The 16,317-nt window shown below is 39.6% G+C and overlaps 1 protein-coding gene across 1 annotated transcript in view; it reads right to left on the bottom strand.

Annotated features, from left to right (window-relative positions):
- Window positions 1-664: 664 nt before the first annotated feature.
- F5 (coagulation factor V) overlaps window positions 665-16,317 on the bottom strand; it is a 78,857-nt gene continuing 63,204 nt past the window's right edge. Inside the window, exons 17-25 of the mRNA XM_058540108.1 lie at window positions 15,648-15,827; window positions 13,663-13,779; window positions 12,726-12,797; window positions 11,670-11,773; window positions 11,076-11,231; window positions 8,005-8,149; window positions 5,850-6,001; window positions 2,913-3,095; window positions 665-957 (exon numbers count right to left, since the gene is read on the bottom strand). Coding sequence (XP_058396091.1) covers window positions 811-957; window positions 2,913-3,095; window positions 5,850-6,001; window positions 8,005-8,149; window positions 11,076-11,231; window positions 11,670-11,773; window positions 12,726-12,797; window positions 13,663-13,779; window positions 15,648-15,827 — 1,256 coding nt within the window. The 3' untranslated portion in view covers window positions 665-810. The remainder of the gene's footprint in view (window positions 958-2,912; window positions 3,096-5,849; window positions 6,002-8,004; window positions 8,150-11,075; window positions 11,232-11,669; window positions 11,774-12,725; window positions 12,798-13,662; window positions 13,780-15,647; window positions 15,828-16,317) is intronic.

The raw sequence follows: 16,317 nt of genomic DNA, 5'->3' as shown, positions 1-16,317 counted from the left end.
GCATTCGTCATTTCATATGGTAAGATTGTTTTTTTCTCCATGTCAAGAAAAATGAATGATTTAAAAATCTTGTTTATTTCCTTATTAACCTATATTAATATAGACTATTAATATAGACTATTAAATCATATCTCTTTTAAAGAAAAATGTAGGAGTGAAAGCTATCCAGGTCTATAAATGGCTTAAAAAAGTAATATCTCTTATTAATGTGTATAGGATTTAAAAGAACTATAATGAAGCATGTTAACTGCACAAATATTACTTTATATAGCATTTTTTTTGTGTGTGAGGAAGATCAGCCCTGAGCGAACATCCATGCCAATCCTCCTGTTTTTTTTTCCTTTTTCTCCCCAAAGCCCCAGTAGATAGTTGTATGTCATAGCTGCACATCCTTCTTAGTTGCTGTATGTGGGATGCCACCTCAGCATGGCCGGACAAGCTGTGTGTCAGTGCACACCAGGGATCCAAACCTGGGCCGCCAGTAGCAGAGTGCGCGCACTTAACCGCTAAGCCGTGGGGCTGGCCCCTATATAGCATTTTTAATCATTGTGAAAGATAAGCCATTTTCTTGTTGGTTCTTGATATTTTCCCATTTATATTTAAATTAATGCAGAAATAATAATCATCTAGCTTAATAGTAGCAAGCAGTTACATCATAAAAGTTTCATATATAAGATTTTATTCTCTAATACAAAAAAAGGGAAATAGTGGAAAATTATTAATATTTAAAATACCTACAAAATACATTGCCCCCCACTCTAAATGGTTTGATATCTTTAAGAGTCCCTTTGTCTTTTTGAATGTTCAATTCTAGTAAATATCACAGCCAAAGAGTTCCAGGCGAAGTGCAATACTTTGATTCCATGTTTTAGGAATGATTCGGATAAACCTGGAAATGATTGGTGGCTTGAAAAAGTTCTTCATGTGTCCTTTGATATTATTATTTCCTTCAAAAATCTGAAAGCAAAATACGAGAAAATCTTTAATGATGGTATAATGGGTATGAAAATCTTACAGATAATTTTTTTATCCTTTTAGTTCAAACTGAGGGCATCAAGGAACACATACAACATTATCACAGAGATGATCTTCAATCAGTTATGGAATCACACTCCAGACAGACCTCTTTAAGGATTTTACCTCACCAGTGATCTGAGTTGCATTAGGGAAAAATAAAGCAATCTGACATGGTGCTGTGGAGCAGCTGCAAAACCGACTCTGCCCTTTGCCCCTTTGTAGCTGTGTGACTTTGAGCAAGTTACTTATATTCTCTGAGTCTCCATTTCCTCATTGGCAAAATAAGGACAATAAAATTTTACCTCATGGAAGTTGTCGTAAAGATTAAAAAAGTCTGTAAACATATGACAAGTGCTTAGTAAGTGCCAGATAGTGGACACCAATAAATGGTTAACTATTACTAACATTTAAAATAAAATGCAACCATGCACTTTTGTTTTTCCTTTTTGGCATATGCCCTATATCATCAACTAAACTGTGTTTTATGCCTTTTTTTTTTTCATCCCCAGCAAGTTCCCCAAGATTTACACACAGCAGAAGCTAAATCACTATTTGTTTATAACAATGATGCCTACCCTGCTCTGAGGACGTCCTAGTACAGTGAGAAATAAAACAAACCAGACCAAAGAAACAACCAACCCAGGGGTTTAAAAAGAGAGAGAGGTTCAAATTCATTAACTGAGATAAGCGCTGAGCCCACGGTGAGGATTCAATTAATGTCCATCCCCTTCTCCTGCGTTGCCCTTCCCACTGGCTTCATTCCTATTCCCATTCCTGGAACATTAGCCTCATCTCCTTAGTGTTGCCTCTGCGGTAGCATTTTACAAACACATAACTAGGAATTTAGGAGTGTAATGGAGTAGTTCAACTTCCAGGAAATTAGTCTCATCAGTAAGGATAACAATTGTTTTCTGCTTAATAATAATATGACACTGAAAGTTTTATGGCCAGGGGTATTTGATCAGTCATGAATAACAAGTATATCCAAGGCAATGCTAATATGGTGGAAGGTTTTCTAGACCCTTGTTACGGACTGCATGTTTGTGTGCTCCCAAAATTCATTTGTTGAAACCCTAACCCCCAGTGAGATGGTATTAGGAGATGGGGCTTTGGGAGGTAATTAGGATTAGATTAGGTCATGCGGGTAGGGCCCTCATGATGAGATTAATACACTTACAAAAAGAGAAGGAGACATGGCATCGCTCTTTGTGTGTGCATGCACTATGAAGGCCATACGAGGACATAGCCAGGAAGAGGGCCCTCGCCAAGAACTCGATTATGCTGGTACCCTGATCTAGGACTCCAGCCTCCAGCATTGTGAGAAATGTTTATTGTTTAAGTCACTCAGTCTATGGTCATTTGTTTTTTGTTTAAAAGACTTTATTTATTTATTTCCCCCTCAAAGCCCCAGTGGATAGTTGTATGTTATAGCTGCACATCCTTCTAGTTGCTGTACGTGGGACGTGGCCTCAGAATGGCCGGAGAAGCAGTGTGTTGGTGCGCGCCCAGGATCCGAACCCGGGCCGCCAGCAGCGGAGCGCGAACACGTAACCGCTAAGCCACGGGGCTGGCCCTATGGTCATTTGTTACAGCAGCCCAAGAAGACTGAGACAACCCCTTCACCATCTTTCTCAATTGGAGCTAATTAAGCCTCACACTATCCCCTGGTGTTTTGTTCTATTTCACAGGTGGCTCAGTCAAAGCAGAATGATAATGTGCATGGTCCCTGTCCAAGAGCAGGTAACTGCAGAGGCAGGATTTAGAAGACTTAAAGAGATGGTGCATGTCAGTGCATATTTGTCAAATGCAAAGAGCTATTTGCAAATGCAAGGTACTATTCTCATTATAGCCGAGTTTTCAAATTGCTTTCTTTTTGCCAAGATACCACCCTGTACCTTGTCCACCATCGAGGATTTCTGCCTGTAAGGTTTCCATTCCACTCCCTGGTCACTGTAGTGGATGCTGTAGCTCTTCACATACATTTCAGAGGACAGAGACTTGCAACCCTGTGTTACAATCGCAGTTATCTTCTTGATTTTGAGCAGATCAATTTGTAACCACTGTTGGTTGTTGTTTGCCTATAAAAATGATAAGAACACATGGATAAAACAGATGTTAAAACTTTCGCTTTTTTAGAAATGCACAGAGCTCACAACGATTTCTTTTCTGTCATCCTTTATGATTCCCTGTCTCCTAGAAGCCTTCCCTGTCCCTTCTTCTTTGTTGTCACAGGACATATATAAACTTCTACTGGAGTATTTCACATATTGTACAATAATTAGTTGTTTACTTGTTTGTATCCCTCACTTTTTGAGAGCAGGGACTGACTTAGTTTTGTTTCAGGGCACTTGCCACAACGCATGCACACAGTTGGTGTTCAACAAATATTGATGAATGAATAAATAAATGAATTTTACTTGAGAAAAATGTTAAATTGCTAAATTATCTGGAAATATTCTCTTAAGCAAGTTTGTTAAATACTATGATGACACTGCTGAAGGATTGTCTGGGACAGAGTTGGATAGTATCCTCTCTCTATTTAACTTATTTTAGAAAAGCCCCACTTTCCTTTCCATTGCTAAGGTCAAATAGGAGAAATAGTCCAATTTCTTCTTTTCTGATATTTCAAATAAATGTAATACTTGAGAGACTGAATAAAGCTATGCCTAGGGCTTAGTATGGTGTAGTAATTATCCTGTTTCTGGCCTAACAAAATGCCTAATCAGATGTTTGGTGATATGCACTTGGAGAAAGAGGATCAGAAGGACTAATTGAGTTTTGAAGTAATCTGAGATGAATTTTCACCTTTGGGAGATTTATCATGCCCCATAGTCTAATTCAATTCTATATGAAATAACGAATATTGATATATTTCCTCAACGACATTCATATGTGCATGTCTGTATGTGTATATATGTATACACCTATGTGTATATATATGCATATAGTCACATGCTATATACATATTTAAAGCAAATTAATTGGATTAAAATTATTGTATTAGATAATTTTTTGTTAATTTGGTAACACCCTCTAGTGATATCTGGTGGTATCTTAGTGTGTCTTCAAATCAAGATTGTACTAGTGATACAGAATATAGATAGCTAGAGGAGTTTTGTAGGCACAAAAGAGGTAGAGACACTCAGTCTACATAAGTGCCTGCATATGTCTGGCTTAGATTTTCAGCCTCTCTAAAGAGACCCTATAAAGACATTTCATACTAATAGAAGGTTAAGTGAAACAAATAGCTTTGACCCAAAATTCCAGATTTAAAATGACAGCATTAAAAATTAAAATTAGCCTTTCATCTTTGGAGCCTTTATTACATCATGAAGACTAAGGGCAAATTATATACAGAGCAAATTTTGTTTAAAGGCTGTAAAGTGGAGGGTGGTGTGACAAGGTTATTCCATGAACAAGTCTAAATGGTTAGCTGGGAAAGAATTGGATGACATCTTTTCTCTCTTTAACTTTTTATTATTTTATTTATATTACATAAATTTTATAAATATAATTTAATATAACATTATTACTTTTATTATTTTAACTTCCTTGGGTCTCAGTTCCCCCCTCTGCAAAACTGCAAAATGAGGTGTTTGGGTTGTTTCAAATGGCGGAAGGAGCACTGACCTGTTCATCGGGAGAATGGGATTCCTGATTCTGCCACCAGACTAAGCTAAAATTATTTAATCTCCTTTGTGTTTAGACTTAAAGGGAAAAGTCTGGGCCAGATGCTATGTAAAATCCTTGCCATTCTAACATTCTGTAGTTCTTTGATGGGCCAGAAATGGGGCACAGACATCACTTCCCACTACTACCTTATGGGGTCCAAACTCTTCTATTTACTCCACTTGCACCACACTTCCCTTTTCCTTTCTGGTGACCTAATTTAAGAATAGGACATGGAATTCTAGAGAGTCCAAGAAATTGGAGTGTAGGCATCTTAAGGGAGAAAGTTGGGAGGATAGAAAATAGGGAATTTGGATTGAGTTGGTTGACAGGATCATTCTGATATCTAATGCCATTCTGATTTCTCAGGTCAGTTGAAGAGTAAAAGAAAAATGAGTCAATTATTAACAGTTACCCTAAAACTAAGTCATCTGAATTACTCAATGGGCTAATATCAGGGGCAATATAACTCTCTGGAAGATGTTTACTAAACTTAGATCACTGATTTATAACCCTGGTCTTGCAGCATTTTACCATGCCTCCAATTGTCTAAGGGAATGTCACAAAGTTTTCAAAAAATAGGAACAAAAAAATTTAAATGGCACTCGGAAGAAAATGAAAAATATTACTAAATTGTGGCGGGGGGAGAAGAAGACAAGATATTGCAAATCTAAATCATTTATCACTAATGGAAGTTGTCTCAATCAGGAGTTGGGAAACTATAGCCCAAGGGCCAAATCTGGCCCACTGCCTGTGTTTGTAAATAAAGTTTTATTGGAACATAGCCATGCTCATTCGTTTACATATTGTTTATGGCTCCTTTCCTGCTACAATGGCTGAGTTGAGTAGTTCTGACAGAGAATGTATGGCCCACAAAGCCTAAAATATTTATGATTTGGCCCTTTGCAGAAAAACTTTGCCCATCTTGGTCTAAATCAAGGCTAGACCAAGAACCACAGAGATGATAAATAACTTCTCTCTGAGCCAAATTGGAGCTAAAGCTATCAAGTTAACAGACATCCTAGATTCTCAGACCTAGGATCTTAATCTGCAGAAACAGGAGGTGATACTCTTGCTTCCCAGGCCTGCCATGTTCCCTGTAGTGAGGACCTTTGTTTTCTTCTGGGAGGCTGAGGGAACTCCATTCATAGGGGATATTTCACCTTGGCTTGCCAGGCATTCACACGGCCCTGGGCATTAAGGCGGGCACGGAAAGGTTCCCAGTAATCTCCCCACCAAGATTTTTTAAATGAGGAAGCTGTGATTTGCTTGTTTTGTATCTTTCCACTTTCCATACCCAGCGGTGTGGAGCATCCTGTCAAGAGAAAAGTAATGTGATTAATTACACACCACCAATATTCTCCGTATGGCAGTTTGTACTGCAGAAGAGACAAGAAATAATATTACTACCAAGTAACAACAAAAACAGCTATCACAACAATGAACAGTTATCAATCCAGTGCCAACCCCTTTTTCAGGCTTCACATGTATTATTTAATACTCCTAATTATCTCCATTTTACAAATAAGAAAACAAAAGCACAGCAAGAAAAAGTAACTGGCCTAAAGTAATATGGCTAGAAGAATCAAAAACTAAATTTGAGCCCAGGCAGTCTGACACCAAATACCATGTTCTAAATATCTAACCCATTTCCCTCCTTCAGAGTAATGCAACCTCTGGTCTTTGTTTTGAGGTAGACAATACTCCTAAACTATATAGGTATATAAAAACATACTCTATTTCTTCTTCTAACAAAAACTACAAAGAATAAAATATAGTGGACCATTGGTAGTCATATTTAATATTTTATTTTCAACCCTTTATTTTCAATCCATGTTATGCACCCTTTAGAATTTTGCCAAGGCATGAATTTGAATGTCATAGGCAGCAAGGCTGATCTGGGAGTGTAAGAAACACACCTTGTGAGTGAGCCCAGCTGGCTGCCCATCACCATCTCTGTGAAACTTGTTCTTGCTAGGAAATCATGTAGATATTTTCTTGAAGTGTTACCTTACTTTCTTCATTAGGAAAAAAAAAGCCTTGAAAAGAAGAAAGCCTACTGCTAATTCTAATTACATAAATATCAATAAAGTGAGGAGATTTTAAAAAAAGAATGCTTCTTGTGTAGAAAATAGATGTTTTAAATAGATTAACAGAGTTGAATGTCACATTTTAGGGTGCCTTGCCTCTATGATCTGAACACATTGCCGTTTACATCATATGCTATATGAAAGGAAAAAGCAATGATTTTTGGAGCTGTTTCAAGGAGTGCTCCCGCCTGTACAAAATTTTCATTTTATATGAGAGATATTACATACCACTGCTATCTGGGCATTGGCAAAATGCCCATATCCATATCCCACATGAATATCAAGAGTATACTGTAGCATTATTTACTTTGATAAGAAACTGATTCCAAAATCCAGCTACTTTCTCCACTGTGAACCATGGCTTCTTCCCTCCATCCTGAGAGAAGGATCCCCAACAGGTGTGTCGTGGCAACTTGCAAGTGTGCCTATATATTGCTCTCTCTCCCACCTCAGCCCTTGAACAGCTGAGTGGGGCCTGGAACAGCCATACCCTGGGTCAATTGCTTCATTCTTTTACCCCAGACTGCTAGACACATGTTGTCTTCTGTTCATGCTTTGAAGTGAAAAATTTTGTAAAGCACTGCTTTAAGAGTCAGAAAAGGAGAATAGTTGATCAGGCCCTTAAACATCCTTGTTATATATAGTAGAATTCTATTATGGCCATTTATGGTTACCTGGATTTACAAGTCACATTACATCCCCTGAAAAATAGCAGCTTACATAGCAAAGGCTTGGGTACCTACATAGGGTGTGAAACAGAATATACAGTACAATCAAGGTTTCAGGAAGTTGGGAAGCAGATTTATATTTCAAAAACATTCATTTAGCAACCAATATACGCCAGTAATGTTGCTATATACTTTCATTGCATCAAAGTCTGAGTGACATGGGGGACTCTGGAAGAGGCAGACCTAGTTTGAATCTCAGTTCTTACTGAAAATGGACTGTTGGAGGTCATTCTAAGATAGGGCTCTTCCTTGGAGGGTCAGGGTAGTGTCCATATCATCCAGGCACTGTTCAGAGAGATGGTGCCTGCTCTCTGGCTGGTAGAACCAGTCTCGGTCTAGATCACAATGAGAGTTTACCTGAATGGAACCTCTGCTTCACAAAAGGTTTTCTAGGAGCCTAAGTGATTGAAGATAACTAAAAATCCTATCCATTCTCCCATACCTCCCAAATCTTGATTCTCTGAGTGGCAGCGAGAAAATAATGTATCTTTGTTCCTTACCGTTAACCTCACAACCTTGCAGCTCCAATCGAAGGGCAGGTCTGTTATAGGATCTAGTTGGAGAGATCCTAATATATCTAGCCATAATAGGTGGGTCAAACTGATTCTCTTTTATTGTAGAGGCATCTGAATTGCCATCAAAATACTAGAGGAAAAGAGGAAAGCTTAGTTATGTAACAATTTTTTATAAAGTGATTTTATAATAAAATTTTGGTCTAATTTAATATTATATATGTTTTCATGTGGTCTTAACCAAATCAATTTGGTCTTAAAAAATAATTGGGGCTACTTGCGCTTCAGGAAGATGAAGTATATGTACTTTGCCCTATTCTGCTTGCTAAGTACAACTGAAAACATAAGAAGACTCTGAAAGGTGGAGAGAAGAAGGCAGGCTGCTAGGGTTCTTGGGGCCCAAGGAACAATATGATAGTGGGTTCCTGGGTTTTCTTTTTACCTCATATATCCCAGACTTGGAAGTGAAGGAGCCAGCAATCAAGAAACACCAATGGATACAGACAAAAAAAGCCCTAGCAAAAGCCTGCTTTCTCTAGCCTCAGGATCAGGCAAGGGCAGCCCAGCAAGACAGAAAACTTCTAGACAATAATTGCTCTACTTCAAGCCAAATACCACAGAAAACACTGCGGCCCCTCCTGCACCACAGCAGCAAAGGCCAAGGGGGGAGACCTAGACTTCCATGATCATGCGACTCTAACAAGGAACCCCCACACCCTCACTGGGGTTGTGTCAGAGAAGGCCAAACAGAGTCCTAGGACTTTCATCCCCTCCAGTTCCTAATAAGGCTCCCTTTAGTGTCAGTGGAGACTATCCCATCCCCATCCAGCAGCAAAGAGGAGCAATCCCCCGTCAGGTGTCAATGGAAGAGGCTGAGTGGGAAACCTGGATTTAAACCTCCACCTGGCAGTAATGAGGCTGTGCCCCATCCACTTTCCCTGCCAGAATAGCGTCAAAAGAGCCAGCTCAAACAGAAGATAAGAGCAGACATCAGTAAGATTGGAAACAGAAAAGCAATAGATAAAAGCAATGAAACAAAGAGCCAGTTCTTTGAGAAGATAAAAAAAATTGGCAAATCTCTAGCAAGACTGATAAAGCAAGAAGAGAAGAGATGCAAATTACCAGTATCAGAAATGAAATAGGCAATATCACTACAGACCCTGTAGACATCAAAAGGATGATAAGGGAATACTACAAACAATCCTATACACATAAATTTAAAAACTTAGAAGAAATGGATCAATTTCTTGAAAAACCCAGGCTGTCCCAACTCACCCAATATGAAATAGATAATTTCAATAGCCTGTAACTATTAAAGAAATTGAATTTGTAATTTTAAAATTCCCAGAAAAGAAATCTCCCGGCCCACATGGTTTCACTGGTGAATTTTACCAAATGTTTAAAGAACTAACACCAATTCTAGACAATCTATTCCAGAAAATAGAATAGAAGAGCATGCTTCCCAATTTATTTTATGAAGCTAGTATTACTCTGATATCAAAACCAGAAAAAGACAGTACAAGAAAATAAAACTACACACCAATATCCCTCATGAATATAGATGCAAAAATCTTTAAGCTATGGACTCTAACTGTAATCTGTGTTCTCTCTCCAATACTGATTAGTAAGAACCATAATTTAAGATTTCATGATCTGTTCTAAGGTCTAGTGCCAATAATTTATTACTAGCAATAGCTAAATGTGATAATATAAAAATAGTAAACGATTTACAGAAAAAATGAAACAGATTCCAGTATAATAATGCCGACTGACTCCTTGCATTCAGATAGCTTTCTTTGGAAAGGGGGACAGGGGAGGAGGGAAAGAGTTAGGGCTGATACAGTTGGGTCATTGGTTATAAGCCTGGCTGAGCCCTTGGAAGATCCAGCAAGCGAATGTCACTCCTCAGGCACGGCAACAAAAAAAAAGTCTGAAATCACACTGCCTCAGAACGTTACTGGCATTAACATTACTATTCCCTTCAGATACAGTGGAATAAAGAATGAAATAAAATGGAAAAGTTAGTAAAATGAAAACTGGTTTTTTTGTGTGTGTGTGAGGAAGATCAGCCCTGTGCTAACATCTGCCAATCCTCCTCTTTTTTTTTTGCTGAGGAAGACTGGCCCTGGGCTAACATCCGTGCCCATCTTCCTCCACTTTATATGGGACACCGCCACAGTATGACTTGACAAGCAGTGCGTTGGTGCGCGCCCAGGATCCAAACCGGGAAACCCCGGGCAGCCGCAGCAGAGCAGGCGCACTTAACCACTTGTGCCACCAGGCCGGCTCCTGTAAAATGAAAACTCTTGGTGGCCACTTTGTGCTCTTTAAGGCACAAGACTAAGTATTTTTCTCTTCTGTGCACCATCTGCCAATCTGAGATGTCTAGGTATTTAGTTTGATGATAAAGTGATTTTTTTCAAGTTTTGTGAGGTTTTGAAGTTTCAGAAGTCAGGCTTAGCCCTTTAATTTGTAATATACAGAGGCATCATATTACCACATTTCTCCATAAGACCCTAAGAAAGCCATTCATATTTCTAACACCCAGAAAGGTATTTTGTGTGTGTGTGCTGAGGAAGATTCGCCCTGAGCTAACATCTATTGCCAATCTTCCTCCATTTTGGATGTGGTCACCACCCTAGTATGGCTACAAGTGGTGTAGGTCCACTCCAGGAAACTGAACCCAGGCCGCTGAAGCAGAGCATGCTGTACTTAACCACTACGCCACTGGGGCTGGCCCAGAAAGGTATTTTTTATTTATTTATTTATTTTTTTAAATTTTTATTTATTTATTTTTCCCCCAAAGCCCCAGTAGATAGTTGTATGTCATAGCTGCACATCCTTCTAGTTGCTGTATGTGGGACGTGGCCTCAGCATGGCCGGAGAAGCAGTGCGTTGGTGCGCGCCCGGGATCCGAACCCGGGTCGCCAGTAGCAGAGCGCGTGCACTTAACCGCTAAGCCACGGGGCCGGCCCCTCAGAAAGGTATTTTTAAAAAAGACATAATCATGGTAACTTTAGGCTGAGTCTTGGGACTCACAAAGAAACATGCACACAGACCATCACATTCCTTGTGCTGTTCCCTTTGAAGATCTGCCAGTTTGTCTGGTCAGAGCTGTAGGCCACGTAGAACTCAGTGGTGTAGTAGGACTTCAGGTATTGTTTGGCGCCTTGGGTCTGGATCCCTGTGAATAGGACTTCCCTTTGCATGTCCACCTGCAATATAGCAAAGCCATTAAAAAGAACAGTCCTTGTCAACAAGTCACACACTGCCTTAATTCATTGTACAACCAGCTTTCTTTAGAACTAAAGAGCCAGCACCTAAGGCCTTAGCAAACTAATAAAATGGCTAGAGGCAATCCATATTTGAGCACAGAATATTCGGACTTGAATCCAAGCTCCATCACTAACTAGCTGTGTGTGGCTTTGGGAAGTTAGTTAATCCCTCTGTGCTTTAGTGTTTTCATCTATAAAATGGGATATTACTAGAAGTGACCTCATAGGGTTCATTTTGAGTATGTACTTAGAATAGTGCCTAACACCTAGTAATTGCTATTTTCCTAACAATATTGTAAGAACAATAAGAAGAAATTATTAAATTACTGTCATTTTTATTATTACAGTAGCAGTAAATATAAGGTTAATAAGACATACCTGGATCCAAGGTTTAGAGTCAAATTTCGTTGAAAGTTTTTCTGAGATCCAAGCATTATATGATCCACCATTGTTTAATCTTGCTAATTTGGGCTCCCAATAACCTAAATCCAAAGGAAGAAAAAAATTTATTCTGAATATTTAAAAAACATACAAGTAGTTTCTCAAGTGAGTTTAGTCCCAGTGGAAAACAAGATCCCTGGAGGACCTTCTGTTGCAGTTAGGAGACGAGGCAGTTGACCTAGGCCTTACCTACTAAGTCAGTCCATGATGATGAAATCTTGGCTTCAGGTCTGTGCTTGGTGAGCTGTCAACCACCACCCCTGCCCTTTCTTGCATATAGGTCATGTTTATCTTTTCTCAGTTAAGTTGATGTGGTTGCTGCTGAGTGTGCCAGCCTAACAGGAAGACATGGGAGGGATTTATGGGATCCTCATGATGCCTTGTAATTGACCTCTTGATCTTGGGAAGAGCTTTGAGGCAGAATGAGGAAATTCAGGAGGATTTCCTGACACGTGGTAGGGGATCAACAAAGTTTCTTGAATAGATGAATGGTTGACACAGTAAAGGGCCCTAGTAATGGGAACTATAATGCCTGGCCAATAAGACCCTGTGAATCTGGCTGGAATATTACATGTGTGATCAAACTCAGAATGCAGATGAATGGGGAGAATTTTGGAAAGGGACTCAGGGTCATAAGAGTAAGCCATTCATTCCTTGCCCAATCTCTGCTGAGAAGTTGGACTGCCTGTGTAGAGAAACCAAGCACCCCCAGCCCTTGGTCTTCCCTGGGAAAGACTCTTTGGGAACATCATCCACTAGAAGGGGTGGCAGTGATAAGGGAGTGCCAATGGGCTTTTAGTTCCTGCCATACTGCTCCTTCCTCTACCAGATAAGCCCCAAATGGAGTTGCTTACTGTGTTGTGGTGGAGAAAAGCCTGAAGAGGAGCAATGACGCATACAGTCAATAGACAAGGAAGTCATGTGTGGTTTTGCAGGCTGTATACTGCACAATTACAGGAGGTGCCTTCCACAGGCTATGATGCTACTACTTACTCATGTACTCAGAAGCCTTGATCTGTGAATCAGCTATGATACCAGTGCTTAGTCCCATTGGCATCTTACATTCTGCAAAAAAACAGAACAATGAATAATTATTGCTTAGAAAATACATGTAACAAATTAAAAGCTCCATGGCTAGAGATTATATGTCTGGTAGGTCAATAATTAGATATTTGCACCCACCTTGTGTGGCACTGACTTAAATATGTCTGATCATAAAATGGTAAATGCACTAGCAAGACTGGTGCTTTAATAAAAATAGTGGCACCATACAGGAAAACAACTGAAATCTTGAAATGCAATTAGTTTTTAAACTGATTTCCATCTGCTTATATCTTAAAATAAGCCATTTTACAACATTGAGTACTGTCCCTCATAAAGACTATGTTCTCAAAAGTTGACCTGAAAGTTATAGGGTTATTTACATCATGATCACAGAAGGGAATACCAGCCATGGAGCTATCTGGATGTTGACACAGTGCTTGGTACTCAACAGGTACTTAATAAATGCTGGATGGATGGATGGATGGATGGATGGACAGATGGAAAATATGTTTCTACAATAGTGAAATGCCAAGTTCAGTGACTATCTCAGTCATTGCTGAATTCCTAGTATCTTTTCTTTCCTCTACTATAGGAGTCTGGAGAATTTCTTACATACATTTTCCCATGGATCAGAAATCATGAAAGATGATGCTTTATTTTAGTTCCCCAATTGAGAGGAATGCCTTTGGGTTGAACCATTTGGTTTAGATGACTGATGTTTGCAATATAATCAGACCATGGGTCACAATGAAAGCAATAACTGCTACAGACTATGCCTCAGTCATGTCAGAGTTCTCAGAGTTGAATATTTCTAGTCTAAAAGTTGGTCATGGTCTAGTAGCAGGCACTCTCCTGCTAAAAATATCATGTGGCTCTTGGATGATACCTCTGTCTACGATGAGAAATGGCGTTTGCATCCCTGCTCTCTGGTTTTCTCCAACCTCTGTATCTAGGAGCCACCAGCCAGCTTTTGATGGCTTCATTTCAAGAGTTTTAAATGAACCTAAAATAGGGAGTGAAGGACAACATTACAGACCCAAAGATTAACAAGTTAATACTGGTTGACAGCTATCAAAGAATCCTAAAATAAGAGGCTTTAGAATAGAACTTAAGAGTTATCCATTTCTATTTAATCAGGACTAGAGGTGTAACACACAGATCAAAACAACAACACACACACATTACTAAAAATAAATTGCCCCAGGACTTAAAAAAATCTCCAACACCCCTTATTAGAAAGGAACTTTCATTAAATATAATGTTAAAAGTTAACCCATACACAATATAGCTTCATAGTCCTAAGTATCAAAGCAACCTTGAATGACCTATCACTGGGCCTCAAAAATATTGTACATATTTCCTTTCTTTCTCTTCATTTTACTAGTTTTTCTTTTTTATATAAGAAAATTAAAATAAAACATCCTTCTCCCATGTTTTGAATTTTCTGTGAACTTTGCATCTTTGGATAGAGATGTACATAAGTTGTTTCAGAAAATCACTGAAAAAATGAGATTTCTGAAACCTCTGATTATCCCTTCTGGTATTTAATGTTACTCACTGCCAGTTAATACTTAAATTCTGCTGACTATAACTTGTGACTGTTTCCCATACTATGAGTAAAAAATTTTAATAGCTGGTGGTCATCCTCCTCAAACACACTAAAAACAATCTCCAGCCTTCCACTCTCCAATGCAGATATTTAGGTTTGAAGATTTAGATGCGACAGCCAATCCCAGCTTCTCAGTGCTTCTCGCAGGCTCATGGAAAGGACGACTGATCTGGCAACACCTGGTGAAAGGTAAGGAGTGAGTTTGACCTAATTCCTTCTGTCCCTGATCTTAATGGAATGGGTCTTTATAACTTAGTGGGTCACTGGCATGTTTACAATGAACAAGAACCCTCTTTTCCCCTACCCTTAACCAAACCAGGCCCATTGGGACTTCTGTGCCTACATCTGAGCCTGACTCAACAGCAACTTCCCCACCCAAATTCCTGTCAAGGGACAGCCTTCACTAGCTTCTCAGATAGCATTTGTGGAAGGTAGGCTGCTTGTTGAAAATGCAGACTCCTGGGCCCCTGCCCTAGATCTACCAGATCAAAGTCTCTGGGAGCAAAACCTCTGCCTTAGCATCTGCATTTTAACCAGACTCCTAGGTTTTTATGATGCCCATTACTGTTTGAGAATCAATGGCATCTGGCACTCACACCTCCACTCACACACCTATGACACACACAGATACACCTACAAACAACTCATTGGCACATAAAAATCCTTTGTGATGATTGTAGTTTGTTTAAATATTATTATTTTGTACACGAAAAGCTCTAAATGCCTTTGTTATTCTTTAGCTTTTACAATCATTAAAAAATATTTTTTTTTCCTCCAAACAGCCTCATGAGTCAGTTTAAGATTAAGAGTCCTATAGTCACTTGACCGATGTATCAGAGCGATAGAGTGAGGTATAGAATTCAAGAATCCCGAAACCCTGGTAAATTTCTGATTTCTCTCCCAACAGAAAGCTTTAGCTGCCTGAGGCCTGTGGGATTCATTGCATAATCTGCTTAAGACCTGGCCTTTGTGACACACAATGGCTTGGAAGAACCTGCATTAGACATAGCATCTCTGTAGAACCAAGTTGGGCCGCACATTTAGCCTGTGTGGTGCTGCAAACAGTGCATACATTAGCTGACTTCTTTGTACTCTGTATGCAGTTTTGGAATAGGCTTTGCATAGGATCTATGCCAGAATCCAAGCTTGACCCCTTAGGCAATGAATGCACAAGGAGAGAATGAGGGAGAGTTACAGATGCTAAGATTGCCTTCTCTTGCCATTTTGTAACAGAGATCTCTTTTTATTGCCCAAATCTTTACCAGGGAGAAGGGGCCAGACTCCTAACTGGTGCTGTTGAGTGCCATTTTCCAGCAAGGTCTGGCCATGAAAGTGAACCACGTGAATGTCTTGGGAGCCGCCCATGTTCAGCAGATGCAACCTCACCCACTCTTGCTCGTACATTCTTAGGCCAGGCAAGTTGTAGATCATCCCATTAATGGCTAAAATAACAGAGAGTTGCAATCAATTAAAAATCTGTGTACACCAGGAAAGAGGCTGGTAAGGAAATACAAGGAATCCCACTCACCACCTGTCTTCCTTATTACTCTGCATGCCCAGGCCCACCCGGGCATAGTAAGGTTCCCCCTGTATGTCATAATATCAGTGAGAGGCTCAAACAGAACCACCAGCTGCTTCTCACACCAGCCTACAGCAGAAGTGTGGGTGAGCTCCCTTTCCAAACAGTTTGTCACTCTTCCCCCAGACTTTACACTTCTGCTCTGTGCTTTACCCATTTATCCTTTACATTTGTAGTACGAATTTTCCTTTTCTACAAAAAGATAAAGACTAAAATGAACCAGATAAGTACGCTCCAGTGGTTAGAGGAAAGAGAGTAAGTAAGAGGATATGCACATGTCACCCTAAGGCTCCCTAAATTCAGAGATAGTTTCAGGCAAAATGAGGAATTCTGACTTTCTCTTTGGTGGCCCC

This window comes from Diceros bicornis, chromosome 4 (genome assembly GCF_020826845.1).
Source record: "Diceros bicornis minor isolate mBicDic1 chromosome 4, mDicBic1.mat.cur, whole genome shotgun sequence".
NCBI classification, from domain to species: Eukaryota; Metazoa; Chordata; class Mammalia; order Perissodactyla; family Rhinocerotidae; genus Diceros; species Diceros bicornis.
This window is presented reverse-complemented; position numbering and strand designations above follow the sequence as displayed.